Source organism: Dermochelys coriacea, chromosome 2 (assembly GCF_009764565.3).
Source record: "Dermochelys coriacea isolate rDerCor1 chromosome 2, rDerCor1.pri.v4, whole genome shotgun sequence".
Taxonomy (NCBI): domain Eukaryota; kingdom Metazoa; phylum Chordata; order Testudines; family Dermochelyidae; genus Dermochelys; species Dermochelys coriacea.
The window spans coordinates 16,524,399-16,546,329 of NC_050069.1; the positions used below are offsets into that span (position 1 = coordinate 16,524,399).

The window sequence follows — 21,931 nt, forward strand, 5'->3', positions numbered from 1 at the left end:
ATGGACAAATTCTACACTGCGGGGTTAGGTCAGCATAACGCCACTCAGGGGGGATGGATTTTTCACATTCCTGAGCAACATAGTTAAGCCAACAATTTTCTAGTGTAGACCAGGCCCCAGTGAAACCTCAGAAAGCACTAATAGAGGGGTCTATAAATTAAAGAATGATTGACTGCTAAGGAGAACAGAGATTGCGGCTAATCCTCACCTCCTATATGGACCAAATGTATGGACCAAATCCTTAACTCTTTACCCTGGCAGAACGCCTATTGCAGGCCAATGAGAGTTTTTCCAGAATAAGGGTTAAGTAAAAATAAGTGCATCAGGATTTAGCCCAGTGGCAAGTGAAAAGCCAGCAGCAGCACCTCAGCTGGTGTAGCTTGTTATAGCTCCATCAGTTCGGCTGTAGGATCTGCCCCAACAGCTCTGGCTGGGATTTGCAGTGGGTTGGGGGCCAGATTTTGTTTAAAGGTATTTAGCTGCCTAGCTCCCATTATTTAAAAGCCTCTAAATATAGTGGGATAAACAAAGGAGACTTAACTCTGACTTTGTGAAACAAAAGTTACATTGGCACTGGATGGAAGATTCTCCTTTATTTTAAAACCTCTAAAATCAGAGCAGGTTTCAGAGTAGCAGCCATGTTAGTCTGTATTCGCAAAAAGAAAAGGAGTACTTGTGGCACCTTAGAGACTAACAAATTTATTTGAGCACCATAAATTTGTTAGTCTCTAAGGTGCCACAAGTACTCCTTTTCTTTTTGTAAAATCAGAGCAGTGGTTCATTCCAGCATTCGGCCAATTTAATTTGCTATTTCAGAGTAATCGTGGTAATGTGCCAAGTCAGCAAAGATGTCATTGGGGTTCTTGCAATTCAAGTTGCAAAAGCAGGCGTTGATCCACAAGATTTTCCGGAAAAATCCAGTTCCATCCGGGCACTCAAACCTCACTTCAATAGTCTTCGATTTGTATGGAGAGCAGCACCTGTTGTCTGTGCAGACACCACAGTATTTTGGCCTGTATGTACTTTTGCTCACACAGCCTGATATGGTGTAGTTCATTGGTTCGTCTGCCCTATACACGGCCAAGCATTTCTTCCCAGGCTAGATTGAGAGAGAGGACAGAAAGAGAGGCAAAGATTAATTTTCATTGCTGGGTGCTCCCAGATACTACTTTGTCCCACGTAGGCAGCACTTCCCTGAGGGTGGCAGTAAAGATGGTCAAAAACAGAAAACAATTAGTGAAAAATATTGATATTTCCAAATGGTTTCAAATTCACAGGATTCAAAACAAGTTTGCATTTAAAATATGTTTTTAAAAAAATTCCATTTTTTAAAATTTATGATTCTCACCCATCCCCCAGAGAGTGATTAAAATGAATAATGCCTATGGTCCATTTCTTTTTGTTTTTTCATTTTTCCCCCTTCCTTTTTCCACTCCAATTTTTCTAAACTTCTACTTTGGAAAAGTAACCATTTTTTTGTTTTTTTGTTTTTGTTTTTTTTGCTTCTCAGACACTTTTCCAAAGTTGGAGAAATTTTGGAAATTTTGAGTAGGAAAAGAAAAACACGAAGAGACAAAAAACACCTCAACGCTCCTCATTTTGAAAATTTTTCTGCTTTTGAAAAAACAAATTTTGAGTCAAAGCTAAACAAGCATTTGTTTCATTTTCCCACAGAAAACAATTGAAAAATTTAGTCAAATGATCTTTTCTCATGAAAAAGCAATGGGAAAATTTCTCGTACTGATAAATTTCTACAAACTGTAATTAGAAGTTAGAAGTCCTTGCCCGCCATGTGAGGTTAGCATTGCCACACCAAATACCACCCTATGCAGAGAGCCAACCGCCTTTCAGTCCTTATTTCAGCATATGAACATAGGCACTTGCCAACGATTGCATGTTTTTTGCAACATTTCTCAAGGAAAAAAAATACATATTTTGTTTGAAGCCATTTTAAGGCCCCAAAATCTAGCTGCTCAAAAGTTGTTCACAAAATGGCAATTTTTGCCTTGGAGCATAAAAATCTTTTCATGTGTTATTGCAAAGACAAATCTTCAGTGATGAAACGCTGACAATTTCTGCTAAAAACTAGGGCCGTACCTCTCGTGTGTGGAAAAAAATATTCACTGCTCGTTTTGATTTTCACAACACAGAAAAATCAAAGTAAAATGTAAAATCCCCTCTAATTTCAAGGACTTTTAACTCCATCGCCACCCTCACACACACACACTTTCTCACAGAATATTCCACACACCTGTCTCCTGTAGGTGCTGCAGATTTATATGCATGGACTTGCAAACTCACTCGTGACAGGCTGGATGCTTCCAAATGGCAGAGTTTACACCAGTGGTTCTCAACCTATTTACTATTGTGGGCCACACATGTAGATGCCTTTGTGCTTTGTGGGCTGCACTCACACAATATATATACTACTTGTACGGCCCTGAGGATGTCACATGGGCCTCAGCTGTGAGCTGATTGGGCCGCAAGTTGCCCATGGGCTGTGGGTTGAGAACCACTGTTTTACACCTACAGAGAGCACTGCATCATCACTTTCCAGCTAGCCCAGTCATGGGCACATCTGAACGAATGACTGGTTTGCTGTTGTCATCTGTAGGGAGCTCCTGGCGGAAAGCAAAGCAATCTTCCCGCAATGGGAGTTATTTCCATCCTGCAATGGAAGAATAGGGTTCCTACTGGTCCAGGGAGGAGAAATTACACTTATCTGCACTGGCCAGAGTGTATTTAGGCCACAGGCTGCAATTGCTAATCAGCAGGTCAGTGTTTCCTTATTTCCCATCCCATTCATTGTCAGAAGATCCAACTTATTACACTCTCCAGCACATAGCTCTCAGAGCCCTGCACCTGAGCAGAGAGGGGAAAACAATCAGCAAACTAAAAGGCGAGCTGTGAAATGGGCCCACCTTAATGTGTTTGTGTATATCCACCTCACAGGGCCGCATGTTGCAGAGGCGACTCTCTTTCATGAGCTGGCACTGGTCGTTGTCATTGGAAATTCTCGTTGATATCCCCAGTCCGCAGGTTTTTGAGCAGAGGCTCCAGGATGAGGTGTGAATAATGCAGTTCTTCTGCCAGGATTCATTCTCTCCTTTGTAAGCTACAGACCAAAGTCATATGACATCATTTTACCCCACAAACATCATTTCTAAGGCTCATTCTAACTGCCAGGCCAATACACTGAATGACAAATCAAATGAAAAGGGCTCCGTTTTCCTGCTTAGCTCTGTTCATTCATCCCATGTGACCTCCTAGATTGTGACTCTTTGGGACAGGGATTGCCTCCTTTATTTGTCTGTATAGCACAATGGGGCCCTGGTCTAAGACTGGAGCTCCCACATTCTACCACAATATGAACAATTAACAATGGAAACATGCACCAGTCGGTGTAGGAGTGAGATGAGATTTGAGTTTATTGTGAAAGTTTATTTCTGTACTGATTCAGCTGACTCAGGGAATGGTCCACAGTCTTTGTGGAGGGCTGGAGTAGCCCAGAGCCTTTCAATTGTAGATAGGGATGAGGGAATAGTCCACAGAGAATTTAGAAGGCACTCAGATTGACGAAGGGGTCAGGGTTTAATGTATTCACAACCATTAGCTCAGGTTTCCACGCAGTTTGCAGAACTTGGACTGGTCTTATCTGTAATTCAGTACAGCCTCCAGGTCCCAACAGAGAGAGAAGTCCCATTGTGCTAGGTGTTGTACAAACATAAAATAAGAGACAGTCCCTGCCCTGATTAATGTATATTCTAAATAGACAAGACAGACAAAGGCTGTATTAGGAGAACTAAGTGACTTGCCCAAGGCCACACAATGAGTCGGACAGAGGCAGGATTTGAACCCAGATCTGGAGACCCATCCAGAACCTAAGTTACACTTTTTGGTAACTTAAGGTTCAAGCCTAAATCAAGGTTGTTTGATGAAGAGGAAGGATTTCCCAGGGGTTAGGACACTAGTCTAATCCATATAAAAATCATGACTCAAGTCCTTGCTCCAGCACAGACTTCCTGTGTGACCTTCAGCAAGTCCCTTAGCCTCTCTGTGCCTCAGTTCTCCATCTGTACAATGGGGATAATAGCACTATGCTACCTCACCGGGTGTTATGAGGATAAATACACTGCTAACGACTGTGAGACGTCCAGCTGCCATGGTAACAGGGGTTATCGGTACCTAAGGTAGCTTTGGGCAGTCACCTCTCTGCCTGTTTTCTCAGCTACCATGCTTTAGCTAGGGCTCATACTTTCCAACCTTTTATGGCAGGATGCTCCATACACTCCAGAGAGCAGGTTAGTCAGACATGGTGATGTTGCAGTGCAATGGGAGTGTGTCACAGCTACACTGCTGCATGTGTCAGGGTCAATTGGAGGGGGGAGCCCCATATTGTAGTTTAGACCCACACTGTCCCGAAGTCTGGGGGAGGAGTTCAGATTATGAGGTGTATGTTAGGCCACTATAGTGATAGGCACCAATCCCCATCCAGGTTTCAGAGAAGCAGCCATGTTAGTCTGTATTCGCAAAAAAGAAAAGGAGTACTTGTTGCACCTTAGAGACTAACAAATTTATTTGAGCATAAGCTTTCGTGAGCTACAGCTCACTTCATTGGATGCATTCGGTGGAAAATACAGTGGGGAGATTTATATACACTCACAGAGAACATGAAACAATGGGTTTTATCATACACACTGTAGGGAGAGTGATCACTTCAGATGAGCTATTACCAGCAGGAAGGAGGGGGGAAGGAGGAAAACCTTTTGTGGTGATAATCAAGGTGGGCCATTTCCAGCAGTTAACAAGAACATCTGAGGAACAGTGGGGGGTGGGGTGAGGGGAGAAATAACATGGGAAAATAGTTTTACTTTATGTAATGACTCATCTACTCCCAGTCTCTATTCAAGCCTAAGTTAATTGTATCCAATTTGCAAATTAATTCCAATTCAGCTGTCTCTCGTTGGAGTCTGTTTTTGAAGTTTTTTTGTTGAAGGATAGCCACTCTCAGGTCTGTAATCATGTGACCGGAGAGATTGAAGTGTTCTCCGACTGGTTTTTGAATGTTATAATTCTTGATGTCTGATTTGTGTCCATTTATTCTTTTACGTAGAGACTGTCCAGTTTGACCAATGTACATGGCAGAGGGGCATTGCTGGCACATGATGGCATATATCACATTGGTAGATGTGCAGGTGAACGAGCCTCTGATAGTGTGGCTGATGTGATTAGGCCCTATGATGGTGTCCCCTGAATAGATATGTGGACAGAGTTGGCAACGGGCTTTGTTGCAAGGATAGGTTCCTGGGTTAGTGGTTCTGTTGTGTGGTGTGTGGTTGCTGGTGAGTATTTGCTTCAGGTTGGGAGGCAGTCTGTAAGCAAGGACTGGCTGTCTCAAAATTCAGGGCTGCATGGCTTTGGAATGGCCTGTTTCTGGGTATGTCTACACTGGAGTGGGAGGTGTAATTTCTGATCGAGCTAGTGTGCTAAGAATCGGCGTGCAGCCATGGCAGCGCGAGCGGCAGGAGGGGCTAGTCGCACGTGTACAATTCTGTCTGAGACCCTAGGCCCCTGTGTTGATAAACTCTTGCATTCTAACTCTAAGTCTGAATGTGACATGGGCAGAGTTAAATGAGGAAGCAGTCTATGGCACTTTCCCAGTGCTAGAAGTCTTAGCTTCAGTGACAGCTCCCCCCTTCCCTTCCCCCCCTCTTTTGCTGTGGTTAATGCAATTGTCAGTAGCATTGTTAATGCAATTGCAGAAACCTGTCCAGCAGCTGTGCTACAGGGTTTGAACACAGCAGTGGCCTGCACGTAACCCACTCTGCAGGGTGAGTTACACAGCACTCTCTCTGCTGCCTGATTCACAGAGGATAGGAGTCTGCTGCAGCTGCCAACTAGGGGGACTTAATTTTTTAGATCAAGCTGCAGAGGCTGACACTTTAGCTCTGGCAATCCCGGGGTTCAATTCCCCGTGATGACCAAGGCGATGCCCATTACCCACACACACACTCTACCTGCAGAGGAGATATGTCGTGGAGATGTCTTCCTGATCTTCTTTGAGCCATCACAGATCCACTGCTCGCAGCACTTGCCTGCTATCTTAACTTGCTTTGGGTTTGGGCACCAGACGAGCGGGGGGCGTGAGTTGGTGCACAATGGCATACAGCCCACAGCCCCATTAATGCATGTGCAATTGTACTTGCAATTGGGCTGGAAGGTCTCTCCGTTCTTATACCGGATTCCATTAAGGACACAGCCCACGCCCACAATTTCTGAAAGGGAGAGAGCGAGAGAGAGAGCGAGAGAGAGAGAACACCATGAAAATCATGAACGGTATTCAGAATAATTAGTTTCTTTAATGGGGAACTCCCCAGACTGACAGGGCCAAAATTTAAGTGCCAGCACCATTCTGCTGCAGAACAAAGCAGGTCCATATAATTTTAGGCCTTATCATCACTAATAGGGTAGCTCCCCCTTATGAAGCACAACTGGGGCAGTTTCCTTCTTAGAGGTCTGAAGAACATGTTTTATTCCTTGTTGGATCTGCCAGGAGTCACACATGGATGCACGGAGCTTTTCTTTGAGTTTCAAGTTCCCCTTACAAACAAGCAAACAGACATAAAAGGACTGTAATAATGATCCAGGGAATTGCAGCTTATGACTGCAAAGCTTATGACTATTGATTGCTCTATTATTTTATAAGACTTGAAGGAATTCCTAGCCTGAGAGTCAGGAACAATAGAACTACTGAGTTTTACCTGGCCTCATGAATGCTCCGCGCAACTTTTACACAAACAAATCAATACGGGTGCTCTTGGAAACAGGGCTTGTGAGCCTTTGGGGCAAAGTTCTGAGTTTGCAATGAAAAGCAGACTTAGGCATGTTATGGGCGCTCTCATTCTGTAATGAAGGCTAGCTCTACAAGGCTCTGACTGGAATCAACTGGCAGTCAGGGGCTTGTAATACAGTAGCAACTTAAAGCTGCAATTTCATAATTAGTCACAGGGAAGCAGTGTGCTACATAAAGCATTGCTGTCCCCCTTCTAGTCTCTTCATTGAGGAAGATATTCTTGCACTGGAACGATCAAAAAGTTTTAAGGTTGGTTAAAGAGGGGCCTGAACTTCAACTGCCAGGTGATTTGAAACTTTAGATTCACATTTTGCAAAAGCCTCTTATTTTTAGAATGGATTGAACAAAATCCCTGAATCCAGCTCCCGCCCCAATTTGAGTTGTTTGAAATCCAAATGCAGATTCAAGATGCTGTCTCCTGTGCCCACTTGCAGTTGTGAAGAGGGTGTTTCTGAGTGAAGGCACAGAGACAAATCTCAGGTTTCAGAGTAGCAGCCGTGTTAGTCTGTATTCGCAAAAAGAAAAGGAGTACTTGTGGCACCTTAGAGACTAACAAATTTATTAGAGCATAAGCTTTCGTGAGCTACAGCTTATGCTCTAATAAATTTGTTAGTCTCTAAGGTGCCACAAGTACTCCTTTTCTTTTAGACAAATCTCAGTCAGAGAATTCCAGTGATACGCTGCAATCCTTGCATACACACTATCAGGAAGCTGGGGTTTCAATTTGCTGGGGGGATTTGTTGCAAACCTTTTCTCTACATGATTTATGCAGGCTCACACCGCCTTGTACCCCTCACACTGAGAGTTTCATTTGGAGTGATCCCAAAGCTCAAACAGAAAAACCCATCCAAACCCTCAGAAGCTTGAAGGTTTTGACTTGAAACCACATGCAGTCACTGCGTTTTCCATAGGTTTCACCCCAAACCTCAAACTCATCCCAACACCTGTATATCTCCTTCAGGTGTTATATTATTATAAGATTATACTATATACATTGGAGGACACGACCAGATGCATAATACTCTCAATAAGCAGGGACAGATGCTGCTGCTGAATAAGGAGCTCTGCATGGCCTTTACATATAAGGGCCAATTCCTGGAACGTGCTGAGTGCATTCAGTCCCTGGGGCCCCCAGTCCTCTGCAGGATCGGTCCCGAAGTGTATTCGCTGAAATGCATGGAGAATGGATAGACAACCCCAAATAAGGAAGCAAGTGCCTTGAGAGCAGGGAAGGAGCCTGAAAGGAGTGTGAAGGCCCTTAAGGGAATTGTCACATGAGAAACCGCTGTGTCCTAATCTCCTTGATCAGCAGGAGACCCCTAGCCTCCCGCTACCTGGCCAGCCTCGGGATTTTCAGGGTCCCTTGAGAGACTTGAGTTGGGACCTCAAGCTGCTGAGGGTGAGGAATCAGGCCAAGAGATGACTGCCTCTCTGATCCTCTTGGCAGGGCAGCAGGCTGCATTCTCCTTTCGGCCCCCCTGGCAGGGATGAGTGGTGGGTCTCCCTATGGCCCACAGTCCCAAGCATGTGGCTGTATTGCTTTGGTCTGAAGCCAGCCATGTGTATCTGCTAGCCAGTCAAGACATCTTCCCTGCCTACTCAACACACTGAGCATCACCTACCATTCCAGGGAATGGAGGAGCATACGGCTGTAAATCGGAGGGTAGGATTGAGCCTCCAAATGCGGTGTCCTTCTTACCGCAGCCACAGCCAACTCAAAGAGCAAGACACCAGCAGTCACCTCTCAGCTGACCAACAGGCTGGAGAACCAGCAGATCTTTTTCAGGGGCAGGGGGAATGGAAGGTTTACAGTCAAGTATATCTTGACTTTAGTAAGTCTTTTGATACTGTCTCGCATGACCTGCTCATAACAAACTAGGCAGCATCGATGGAGCTACTATAAGGTGGGTGCATAACTGGTTGGAAAACCATTCCCAGAGAGTAGTTATCAGTGATTCACAGTCAAGCTGGAAGGCCATATCGAGTGGGGTCCTGCAGGGGTTGGTCCTGAGTCTGGTTCTGTTCAATATCTTCATCAATAATTTTGAGAATGGCATAGAGAGTACACTTATAAAGTTTGTGGACAATACCAAGGTGGGAGGGGTTGCAAGTGCTTTAGAGGATAGGATTAAAATTCAAAATGATCTGGACAAACTGGAGAAATGGTCTCTTGGGGGAAGGAGGGATGCAGACAAAGGCAAGGGTCGGGGGGTGCAAGGAAAAAGTCTGGGGACCACTGCGTTAACCTCTGATGAGAGGACAAGAAGCAATGGGCTTAAATTGCAGCAAGTGAAGTTTAGGTTGGACATTAGGAAAAATTTCCTAACTGTCAGGGTTATTGAGCACCTGGACAAATTGCCTAGGGAGATTGTGGAATCTCTGTCATTGGAGGTTTTTAAGAACAGGTTAGATAAATACCTGTCAGGAATGGTCTAGTTATTATGTAGTCCTGTCTTGAGTGCAGGAGACTGGATTAAATGAACTAATGAGGTACCTTCCAGTCCTACAAGTCTATGATTCTCTGTTAATAGACAAGTCTTGGGTACATTCAGAGCAATAGGAGGTGCCAAAGCTGTGTATCTAAGCCAAAAATATACATACATCACTTACGTGCACATACTCCTATTTCGTACCTCGGTCTGTCTCCACTGTAGTCACAGTACAAGCCCCTATGGAAGTCACAGGTATCAGCCTCCGTGCAATTCTCTCCAATCTGTTTGGCACACGCCTTGCAGCACTCGCAGCCATCGGTGATCAGGCTGACCCCTGCCGGGCACCGAGGGGGCCACTTGGGACACTCGCATGGCCACTTACAGTACTGAGTCCGTGTGTAGCCCTCAGTCACGACGGTGACAGCAGGGGACATGGTCGTGGAGTCCTGGGACACGGCCTACAAATGAACAAACAAGGCTCACAGTCCTTTTGGGAAGGGCTTTGAAAGGTTTATCCACTAATTAACCCATGTCAAGTTCAAAGGGACCGAGAAGGACTGAAGGGGTCACAGCGAAGAGCTATGGAGGTGAACCTCATTTGGAGAGCAGCCACCTCCCTCTTGTTGAGTAATCTCCATTACCAGCCTTTGGTAGAGAGTCAGGAGTTTGGAGAAGCACCCAGCTTGGATGGCCTTATCTGAGTGATGCTCAGCCTTTTCCACATGGAGATCCGTCTCCTACCCAGCTGGGATGTCTCTCCATTTAGCAATTGGAGGAGGGCAAAGAGATTGTTGACCCCCTGACACCTCTTCATGATCTGAAGGTCCAGGAGCCCTGGCTTATCTGAAACTCCTGGGCCTGTTTCTGAGGACAGGCTGGTCTCCTGAGATCCCTGCCACTTCTCATTTACAGTCAGGCTACAAATTGCCTCTTGTACAGTATTTCAAGACTTCAGCCTCAAATACGGACCCGCCGTGAGAAGAGCATTAGCTAGCAAGACGGAAAGATACGTTCATTCCTTCTCCGTTATCCAAACATTTGGTTCTTGTTTTACCAAGCTGGTTCACCCATGCCAGTCCATGAATTCTTAGCTCCCCCCCACGTCCCAGTTGTAGAACAAGTCACAGACAATCAAATTCCTTGGCAGCGTCCCACATCTATGTGGCTTTGATTTACGCTAGCTCTAACATTTACTTTAAGTCCTATGGGTGGGGTCCATGAAGGCACTGAGGCACGTAAGTCCCATTGATAGACACCTCTGCGATTCACAAAACTCTGCTTCTGCTGCTACTTGGCACCCAAGTTTTTCCTCTGGGCATGCCTGGGTGCCTATCTCCTGCCTGAGCATTTGCACTGCTTCCTCTCTCCAGGCATCCAGACCTATCTCCCACCTGGAAAAATGGGTGTTTGGCCAGTGTAGTAACATGCAGAGGCCCAACCTGGTAGGCAACAAGCCCCCATTCGAGCTTTTAGCCCAGTGGGAAGGGTATTCAGCCAGGATGTGGGAGATCCCCTTCCCCCCCTCCCCACAGTTCAAGTCTCCTCTCTTCAAGAAGGGGAGAAGGGATTTGAACTGGGCTCTGCCACACCTCAGGTGAGTGCCCTAGCCATGGGGACTATAGGATACTATGGTGTAGGGCTCCCTCAGTCTTTCCTATTGAAGCTGTTCCACTTTAGCTAAACAAGTCAACAATTACATATTATTTGGGCTAGTGAAAATGACTATGTAGGCCAGCGGTTAGAGCACTAACCCGAGAGGTGGTAGATCCTTGTTCAACTCCCTTTGTCCCCAGAGAAAGAAGGACTAGAACTGGGAGTCTCCCACATCCTAGGTGAGCACCCGACCACTGGGCTAACGGCTTTACAGAATGCTGTTCCCCACCCCCACTGTTTTGTTTTGGGTCCCTCACACAACTTGGGTGGCCAAAAGCCTGTCTTTCCCTGGTTCAGGGGAGGCACCTCCCTGCAGACTGGGCTTACGTGCCTATCTGCATGAGATACACGTGATGGCTTTGTGGAGCGCAGTCTGAGGTGCCTGTCTCTCCCCATTCCTTGCATTGGGAGCCTAGCTGCCTAACTCAGGCTTTGTGGATTACACTGGTTTCCTGTGATTTTCTAGGCACATGAAAGTTAGGCGCTTTGATGCCTGATTCCTTTTGTGGAGCTGGGCCTGTGTGACTTAGACCCTTATTCATCCGTGTCGGTGTCAAAAATACCATAGGTGTATTGCAGCCATCTCTGCCTAATTGTGATTCACACTGACATCAGGTTGCTGTCACAATTGCATATTCCTCTTTGATGGGCTCTTGAGGCACTCACACTGAGGGTGCCTTGTTTTCTCTTTTCTCTTTTTTCCCTAAGGCTCCACAAACAGCCGCTGGGACATTAAAGAGGTGAGCTTCAGCCCTTGCCACTCGGCACATGGGTGAAATGCCCTGCACATCGGAAGAGACAAGTATCATTGTTTGCAGAGCTCCCCAAGTTGCTGGCATACACAGACCTCCCAGAATGGGGCATGCTGAGGCAACAGATCGTGCAGTGAAAGTGCTGCCAGGTTCCATTTCCCAACCTCCCCTGTCTTACAGGTAAGAGTTGAACCAATATCCTGTAAGTGTGTAAAACTGAGAGACCGTAAGCCTCCCCACAGCCAAGAAGAGGAGGGTGACATCACTTTCCTCAAGCAGGAGAGGGGATGGGGTATGGAAGAGACGGGTATAAATCTTGACACTGCCCTATTATATATTGACGTCTCACTGCAGTAATATAACATCATGTTGCAATGCGATATCTGGTTGTCCTGAGAGTATGGAGGGGCCCTCTGCTACTACAGTAGTTGAATGTTTCCTCAGCTGTTACAATGTGGAAGATCACTGCACTGAGACACAATCAGAACAGGAGACAGTCAATGAAGAGACTATGAAAAAGTGTTTGTGCTGCAAAGTTTAGCCTTGAGAGACTGCTGCAGGGTGCATTAAGGGCCGCTATCCTACAGAACTTTAATGACAAGTATCTAATATATCCCAGCCTGCTGTACTTTCCATTTGAAAAGATATATTAATTATCACTATTGCCAACACTGGCAATTACAGGAGTTCCAAATCCCACTCAACCCTTTGGTAAGGAAATTCTGCATGGCTGTCTGTGGGCTACAGATTGCTCCCTTCCTTGCTCTGCACACGGTGGCTTTGTAAAAACATCTCCCATCAATCAGAAATGGACAAGCTCCTTTGGGCCTGGCTGTCAGTGGCCTCTAAATCCAGCCTCCGTTTGTGCACAGGCCAATTTGCAATCGCTTTCCAAGTAGCTCGACACACAAATGTGCTAGTGAAAAAGTGCAGGCACGTGCACAGAACGTCACTGGCACAAGGGAAGGGCAGGGTAAGGAAACCAGGCACTTGTGCTCACCTAGCCTAATGAGAGAAAATCTTTTCAAACAAGAGAAGTCTATTTGCATTGTTTTTAATCATTAGAACCATTAACAATCAAATCCAGATATAAAAAGAAACTATACAGCAATTTAATGAGCGCATACTCACGGCACAACCCTATAAGCAAATGCATTTGCAACGACTGCTGCCAAGCTATTGCTGGTTTAGACAAGAGTGAGCCAGCAGATTGGCTGACAAAGGTTGCACCCTGTGCAGCTATGAAACTACAGCTCAGTGAACATAAATAGCAAAGGCAAAAACAAACAAAACCCCTCAAACCATAGTTCTTCTGGTTTTAGTTCATAGAAGATCATGTTTATGTTATAATTTGTGCACACACCTCCCTTGTCCCCCACAGTGAGGTATTAAAAATGTCCACCTCTGACAATACATATCACACTGGGGCATCATAGTTTCTGGCCATCCTTTGGATAGGAAATAACTGGGGTGGCTCCTGGCATCAGGTGTGAAGATGAAGTATATGTAATTGTTTGCTCAGAGGCCAGAAGTAAAATACAGATTATGCTGGAATTCCTTCAGAGCTCTAAGAACTCCTTGTTTCATTAGTGTGCTGGAAGATATGCTTTAGTGGTGGGTCTGAGCACAGGCTACAGTTCCTGGGATTTGGAGAGGCTATGCCAGATTCAGGAGAATTTATCCACAAGGTACGTAGATACAGTAGAACCTCAGAGTTACGAACACCTCGGGAATGGAGATTGTTCGTAATTCAGAAATGTTTGTAACTCTGAACAAAACGTCATAGTTGTTCTTAAAAAGAAAAGGAGTACCTGTGGCACCTTAGAGACTAACAAATTTATTTGAGCATAAGCATCCGACGAAGTGAGCTGTAGCTCACGAAAGCTTATGCTCAAATAAATTTGTTAGTCGCTAAGGTGCCACAAGTACTCATTTTCTTTTTGTGGATACAGACTAACACAGCTGCTACTCTGAAACCTGATGGTTGTTCTTGTAGAAGTTTACAACTGAACATTGACTTAATACAGCTTTGAAACTTTACTGCACAGATGGAAAATGCTGCTTCTAAACATCTTAATTTAAATGAAAGCACAGAAACAATTTCTTTACCTTGTCCAATTTTGTTTTAAACTTTCCCTTTATTTTTTAGTAGTTTGCATTTAACACTGTACTGTACTGTACTGTATTGGCTTTTTCCCCCTCCTGCTGCTGTTGCCTGACTGCATACTTACAATTCCAAATGAGGTGTGTGGTTGACTGGTCAGTTCGTAACTCTGAGGTTCTATTGTAATTCCTCACAGGAAGAATAACTGTAGTATCAGAACACACTTCCAGTAAGTGATAGTACCGGACATACTGGAAGACCATTACGGCTCCCCCCAAAAGTGTCTGAATGGTGTTCTGGAGCGTTCCATCACTACTTGAGCCTTGAATCAGAGTGTAGCCCACACTAACGCATCCGATGAAGTGAGCTGTAGCTCACGAAAGCTTATGCTCTAATAAATTTGTTAGTCTCTAAGGTGCCACGTGTACTCCTTTTCTTTTTGCGAATACAGACTAACACGGCTGCTACTCTGAAAACTAACACAATGTAGTTCTGTCCCCCTATAATGGCTAGCCTGCCAAGTGAGGTTTAAAAGTCTGCTACTGGCTTCAAGTTAATGGCTCTGGTCATGCTTTCACATACACAGGTCCAAGGTTTGAGTCCTGTAAACAACCTGGTGACTGGGTGAAATTCTGTGGCCAGTGTTACACAGCTGGTCAGATTAGATAATCTAATGGTTCCCTCTGGCCTAAAATGCTAGGAATCTATGACCTGACCAGGGGAGTTGTGTCTTATATGGAGAATTGAACTGCTGTGAATCTCTGTCACTCAGGACAACACTTCAGAGACATTAGCAAACTCAAAGCTCTATCTGTGGTCTAGCCAGAGCCACCTTGCGTTAGCATGGGTTGCATCACCACCCCACATACATTAGTGGATTTATCTTCACAACATCTTTGAAAGGTACTGGAGCATTATTAACACCCCCATTTTACAAAGAGGGAGCTGAGGCAGAGAGATTGAAGTGATTTGCTCAAGATCAGGCAGAAAGCTGGCTGCCTTTCTTTTGTCAGCACCTTCACCACACAATTGTCTTTGGAAACCGATTTACTGAACTCAACCTTATATTTACAGTAGAACATCAGAGTTATGGATAACAGAGTTACAAACTGACCAGTCAACTGCACACCTCATTTGGAACTGGAAGTACAGAATCAGGCAGCAGCAGAGACCAACCCCCCCCCCCAAACCCAAACCCACAAATATAGTACGGTACTGTGTTAAATGTAAACAACTAAAGGAAAGCAGCATTTTTCTTCTGCAGGGTAAAGTTTCAAAGCTGTATTAAGTCAATGTTCAGTTGTAAACTTTTGAAAGAACAACCATAATGTTTTGTTCAGAGTTAACGGACATTTCAGAGTTATGGACAACCTCCATTCCTAAGGTGTTCGTAATGCTGAGGTTCTACTGTCGCTGTAATACTCTGATTACCTTTCCCAACCTGAAGAAGAGCTCTGTGTAGAAGAGCTCTGTGTTCTCACCAGCAGAAGTTGGTCTAATAAAAGATATTATCTCACCCACTTTGTCTCTCTGGAGGCTGATGTCAAACAACAGAACAGGTATCTTCCTCTTATTGCCCCAAAACACACCTCAACCTTACCATGGAAGAGCCAGCTCTGGGCATCAGAGAGGAACTCGGCCTCCAGCTCGTTCAGTCAGCTACTGCAGCAAGTTATCTATAATGCATTTAAGCATCTATTCAAATACACATCCCAGTAGCAGTTGAGAAATTCAAAGGATGCCATTCAATCCCCACAGTGGGGGGCGGGTTTTGTGATGCAGATAGTGACCCCACTAATAATGGCTGTGGCTAAATACTGTGGATAGTGACACTTTATGAATACCTCGACAGACAGAACTTCTTTCACATACGCCACCCCACAGGCATCATGATGGTTCTGACTTTCATTCTTTGCCATATTTTGATTTAAAAAAAAACACAATTTCAGATGCTAGTTGAGCTTTTAGAAATCCCTTCATTAGAACATCAGTACATACGGTGTCCATAAGACTGGGTTACGGAGCGATTCAAAAAGGCGGGCTAAGGGATGAGGTTGACTCCAAAGTCCCAAAGGGCTGAGTTCTTTGTCATCTATACTCTGGAACACCCAGAATGCCAAAATCAATTTCTGTTTTCAGCTTTCAGTCTTTAATTTTGCATGATTACGCTCCAATCCTGTAGTCTGGGAATACGCCATCTTGGATGCACAGGAGAAAATATTTCTAACACTAGTTATTTATGATCACTTCTGATTTTATTTCTTCCAAGTTACCAGCCTGTGCTCATGTAAGGAAAACACAGGGCGCCTCTCACTCTGTTATGGCTGATAATTCTCTGTTAAGGTCACTTGTGACTTCTATTTGGCAGGCTCCAATCTGAACTGCCTTTTGCACCTGCAGAGAATAACACATCTCCGGCACTCAGCAGCTAGCTATTTAATATGTACCCATTCCAGGAGGGAAGAAAGAGAAGATGATAAGTGATAGCATTACATGGCCACAGTCTCAGTGTTTATAATGGCCAAGCATTTTTACGTACAAGTCTTATTTAAAGGAATCAAGTAGATGGCAACTGTTCAGTGGTATGTCTTACATGCTGGCATTGCTTTTTACCAGTTCTCTAGGAAGCACGGTTATTGAAAGTTAGTTTTGTTTTTGAAACCTTGAAAGTCTGAGTTATTGTGCTGAAACTGCTGTATAGCTTGGCTTTCAAGCCAGTCACAGCAATAACGGGTGGCTTTTACACCAAGCATAATGAATCTCCAGCCTTCTTTCTTCAGTAGCAAAGTCCCAGGTTTACTGCTGTATCATCATTTTGCTTTCAGTTGTTATGGCCTTTTAAACAAGTTTATTCCCTCAATTGCCTCTGTGTTGCTTGAGGTGTTCTTCTTTCATGTTGTTTTTTCTAGAGATAAGCCTAGACCAAACCCTGAGTCACATGGGAGACCAATGAGATATAACAATCTGCAGTGCCTCTCGATCATTTTAACAAGGGAAGGCTGTTTACCTAAAGAACATTAATACCTTGCACTTACTGGGAAAAATCCTCAACTAGTGTAAAGTGGGGGAACTCCAAAGATCTCACCCTATATATGTAGCCCCTTTCATGGGAAGATGTCTAAACACTTTAAGTACATTATTTCAGCCTTGTAATATCACTGTGAGGAAAGCAAGACTTTTTATCTCCATTTTACAGATGGGGAAATGGAGGCATAGAAAGGTTAGCATGACTTGCCCTAGATTATATTCATATCATTGACAGAGCTGAGACTAGGATCCAGGAGTCTGGATGGATCTTGTCAGTACCCTGCTCAAATCACATCCTCATACCCCACTCCTGTTTTGCTCCTTGGGATGTAAATGTTAAAAACCATTCAGAATTTACTGACACTCCCTTCAAGGTGCAGTTTGTTGCTCTAACAGGAGGATGTTGCCAGAGCTACCTGTGAATTTTATAAAGACTAGATAGAGGTTCCCAAACTGGTCTGTGGAGAGCTGGCTATGTATGCATTTCCAGCTGTAGCCAGGTAATATTTATAGTAGGAATTAGTAGATAAAGGGTAAGGAACCAATAGCAGGAACTCAAGAGACCTGCAGACCTAGACCTATAAGAATAGTTTACACAGTTAGCATAAGGCCTTATAGCCTGAGTAGCAATAAATTAGCATGAGTAAGTAAACCAATGGTGACCTTAAGTCACAAGATGGCACAAGAGTTTGTTTATTGTTTTGTAATACTCATAAATGCTGCAAACTGCTGGTAGGTAACCACAAGAAGGCAGTTTCAACCAGTTTAGAGTATTTTGGGAGAGGAATATAAGCAGATGCTCAGCTGTGGGTAATCACAGTAATCCAATTGACATCTATGTTAATAAGCATAAGCTAATTAATATACTAACCTATAGAATAAGGACTCCCCAACACTATAAGGGTGAGGAAGGTAAGATATGGTAAAGGATGGAACAGCTATACATACATATGTATGGGTGACAACAAGGCCTATAGAACATCTGGTCTCCAATACAGCCATTGGAGTTCCTCACAGACATGCCAGAGTCGGACTAGGATCTGTCTCAACCTTTAGCACTCTCCCAAAGGATAGAGTGAGCGTATACATGTAATGGTGCCGGTCGCTCTTACAGTGTTATATTATCTCATTTTACGTGTTTGGGTTGTTTAACTTATTGGACTAATCATTGTCATAATAAAACTTTCACAGATACAAAAGGTCTGCTGTGAGTGTTGTTGTCATTGCTGTGCCAATGGGGCTGCCAAAGCAATAACTCTGATAATACTGGGCCTGATCTTGAGACAAGACCTACCAAATTTACAGTGTGCTACTTGAGCAAACTAAATCAATAACCTAATCAATAAACAACCAATAGATCAGGCAACTAAGCTCATAAAACATGGCTGCTACTCTGAAACATTTCTACTATTCATTTTCTATGTAAACACTTGCTATAGTTGATAGAGGACTGCTATGGGATCGGAGAGGAGGTGGTCCGGGCAATCACAAGTTGAAGTGGTAAATAGTGGGGTATCTCATAAAACTGTGGACCCCACTATAAAGGAGTTTAAGACTCCCAACAGAGACTATTCATTTAATTGGACTGATTTGGGGTTGGATCCTACAAGTCCTTTGACCTACAGAACTCCTAATGGGAGGAGCATTTGCCAAGGGCTTGCAGAATCAGGCCTGTTATTAGTTAAGACATTACTCTGTATTCCTCCAAATTTGCTGTCCTTAGTAATTATGAAGCAAATAAGCCTGGGATTTCAAACCATTCAAGATAGCAAGGCAAGTGAAACCTCAAAAAAGGTCCATGTTTTTATGCTCCATATCCACTAGTCACCACATACAGTTGAATCGCAGAGTTATAAACACCTCAGGAATGAAGGTTGTTTGTAACTCTGAAATGTTGGTAACTCTAAACAAAACATTATGGCTGTTTTTTCAAAAGAGTGCAGCCAAACGTTGATTGAATACAGCTTTGAAACTTTACTATAAAGAAGAAAAATGCTGCTTTCCCTTTATTTTTTTAGTAGTTTACATTTAAACACAGTACTGTACTGTATTTGGCTTTTGGGGGGGCGGGGGTTGTCTCTACTGCTGCTTGATTGTGTATTTCCGGTTCCAAATGCAGTGTGTGGTTGACTGGTCAGTTCATAACTCTGGTGTTCATAACTACGAGCTACTATTGTATCCCTTTTCTATTGGTTCCACCTAGTGGAATGAAATATCCTAAAATATATGTGCAGAAAGTTTAGTTGAACCAGCTGTAACATGATGCAGCAGCTGCAAGCCAGGTCTTCAGTGATTTAGAATTGTTGAAAAAGCACCACATCCCTTCTGTACTCACGAAATTGAATGTTTCCTAAAGCTGCCCTGACTTGGCCTCTCTGGAACAGGGTTGCTCCTTGGAGTATTAAAATAGACAGACTGGTCAAGCTACTTGATGACATAATATGTCTGCAATTCAGCAAGCTATTACCGTGACTAGAGTCTCAACCTCTCTGCTCAGGCAACAAGGTGGCCACAAGAGTGCTAATTTTGGTGGTGGTTGGGTGATTTGAAGGCTTATCTCTTTAGTCCATCTGCTCCAAGGCAAGTACAATCCTTTAAACCCTGCTAGGAAAGGAGTAACTGCCCAAACACAGTCCTAAAGTACACTGCTGTGATTCAAAACTTCTGTCTCTACCAGCTGCCTTGTGGCTGTCTGACAGCATCAGGAGGCAGCAGTCCCAGATTCCCCAGTAATGCTTGGTGGATCTCTGGAACATTGCATCTATACATATACACCCAACTACTAAAAGTATGTTGGAGTTTGCACTGAGTATGAGGAGGGCTTTGATCATGACACACCACACCAGTTACACTGTTAGGAACTTAACAGAAAAGCAATACAAATAATAAAATAAATACTAAGAAACTTGTAAAAGCTAAAGAATGAAGGATGTTTCAGTAGGACTATACAGCTCACAGAATGTCTGAGAACCCTACTGGCCTAGAATCAGTGGAAATCTGGCTTGATCTAAACCAAGAACTGAAACCACACACGGACAAAAAGAAAAAGAAACAAAGCAATTGGAGCTCTCCATTACTTAGCCAGCATGACTGGTCTCAATATATGAAGGTTGCAGGTTCAGCCCAGAACAGGAGGAAAAGCCTGGCAGCACATAACCCTGAGTCCCTTCTTTCCCTACTAACATTTAAAATTAAAGACTTAGATTTCCACTTCCAATCTATATTTGCAAAGGAGTTTGTGTCATTATTCAAAACAGGGAAAGTGACAGATGTCATAGAAAACAAGACAGCAAAGTCACAACTTAATTACTTTCTAAAATATGTGCATTCGTATCTGACACTGATCGATGCTATTTTTTAAACATTTGTATTGATTTGGGTGAAACTTCAGGAAAGTCTGTGCTAGGTAGGGAAAACAATTTAGTATAAGTGTATCGCTATCTAAGGGCCTCTCTAGTTGATATAGCGAGGACTCAATCATTGTCATCATGTTTTACTTATAGACTAGCAACATTTGCATTCACTCCCACAGTCAAGGAGCAGAAGAAATAACATGTGACTTAGCTGATCAATCACACAGCATGAATAGTGAATTAAAAATAGTGACCACTCTAATCAATAATCATAGCAAATTGGCTGCAAACCACTAGAACCTGAAATATGTTTGTATAAACCTAATTATGTAAAATAATGAATATGTTTGGAGCAGTTAAAATCTGACCTAGGATGATTTGAAAACAGAAAATGGGGTTGAATGTGTCAAAAACAAAACAAAAATAACCTCATCAGCCCCCCACCCCAACCCAAGTTGTTAACTAGGAAGAACTCATCAGCTACACCAGTGATTAAGGGTGAGACTGAAGGCACGAATGTAACATACCCACAGATAACCCCCTGCATCAGTATTTACAGCAAACTTAAACAGACCTTTTCCACACTTGGTGCCAAAGACACTGAGTAGTGTTCCGCGAATCAAGTATCACATGGCCAGTTTACATCAACTGTGCATAAACACAAGAGTTCACTTCACATTCACATCTGAATGGCTCAGGGCAGCTTGGTAGTTTCAAAAGAGTGAAAGATAAAACAGAGAACACATCATCGAGGATACTCCTCCTTGAAGAGGCGGCAAAAAGTCCTGTGGCACCTTATAGACTAACAGACTTATTGGAGCATAAGCTTTCATGGGTGAACACCCACTTCGTCAGATGCATATAGTGGAAATTTCCAGAGGCAGGTATAAATATGCAAGCAAGAACCAGGCTAGGGATAACGAGGTTAGTTCAATCAGGGAGGATGAGGCCCTCTTCTAGCAGTTGAGGTGTGAACACCAAGGGAAGAGAAACTGCTTTTGTAGTTGGCTAGCCATTCACAGTCTTTGTTTAATCCTGAGCTGATGGTGTCAAATTTGCAAATGAATTGAAGCTCATCAGTTTCTCTTTGAAGTCTGGTCCTGAAGTTTATTTGCTGCAGGATGGCTACTTCAAATCTGCTATTGTGTGTCCAGCGAGGTTGAAGTGTTCTCCTACAGGTTTTGGAATATTGCCATTCCTAATATCTGATTTGTGTCCATTTATCCTTTTACGTAGAGACTGTCCAGTTTGGCTGATGTACATATCAGAGGGGCATTGCTGGCACATGATGGTATATTACATTTGGGACGTGCAGGTGAATGAACCGGTGATGGTGTGGCTGATCTGTTTAGGTCCTGTGATGGTGTCGCTGATGTAGATATGTGGCAGAGTTGGCATTGAGGTTTGTTGCATGGATTGGTTCCTGAGTTAGAGTTACTATGGTGCGGAGTGTAGTTGATGATAAAAATATGCTTCAGGTTGGCGGGTTGTCTGTGGGCGAGGACTGGCCTGCCTCCCAAGCCCAGTGAAAGTGAGGCATCATTTTCCAGGATGGGTTGTAGATCACCAATGATGCGTTAGAGAGGTTTTAGCTGAGGACTGGATGTGATGGCCAGTGGAATTCTTTCTTGGGCTTGTCTTGCAGCAGGAGGCTTCTGGGTACATGTCTGGCTCTGTTGATCTGTTTCCAGAGCCAGATGTGTACCCAGAAGCCTCCTCAATGAGTGAAGGGCTCCCAGGGTACCATCTAGGGTGAT

The 21,931-nt window shown here is 43.9% G+C and overlaps 1 protein-coding gene across 2 annotated transcripts in view; it reads right to left on the reverse strand.

Annotated features, from left to right (window-relative positions):
* Positions 1-764: 764 nt before the first annotated feature.
* The window catches only part of CCN4 (cellular communication network factor 4), a 53,310-nt gene continuing 32,143 nt past the window's right edge, over positions 765-21,931 (reverse strand). Inside the window, exons 2-5 of one of the 2 annotated variants that reach the window (XM_038391287.2) lie at positions 9,464-9,743; positions 6,018-6,275; positions 2,922-3,115; positions 765-1,099 (exon numbers count right to left, since the gene is read on the reverse strand). In XM_038391287.2, the coding sequence (XP_038247215.1) occupies positions 800-1,099; positions 2,922-3,115; positions 6,018-6,275; positions 9,464-9,743 (1,032 nt within the window). In that variant the 3' untranslated portion in view covers positions 765-799. Of the gene's footprint in view, positions 1,100-2,921; positions 3,116-6,017; positions 6,276-9,463; positions 9,744-21,931 lie in introns of those variants that run through there. The other variant, XM_043507311.1, reaches the window with a different exon arrangement.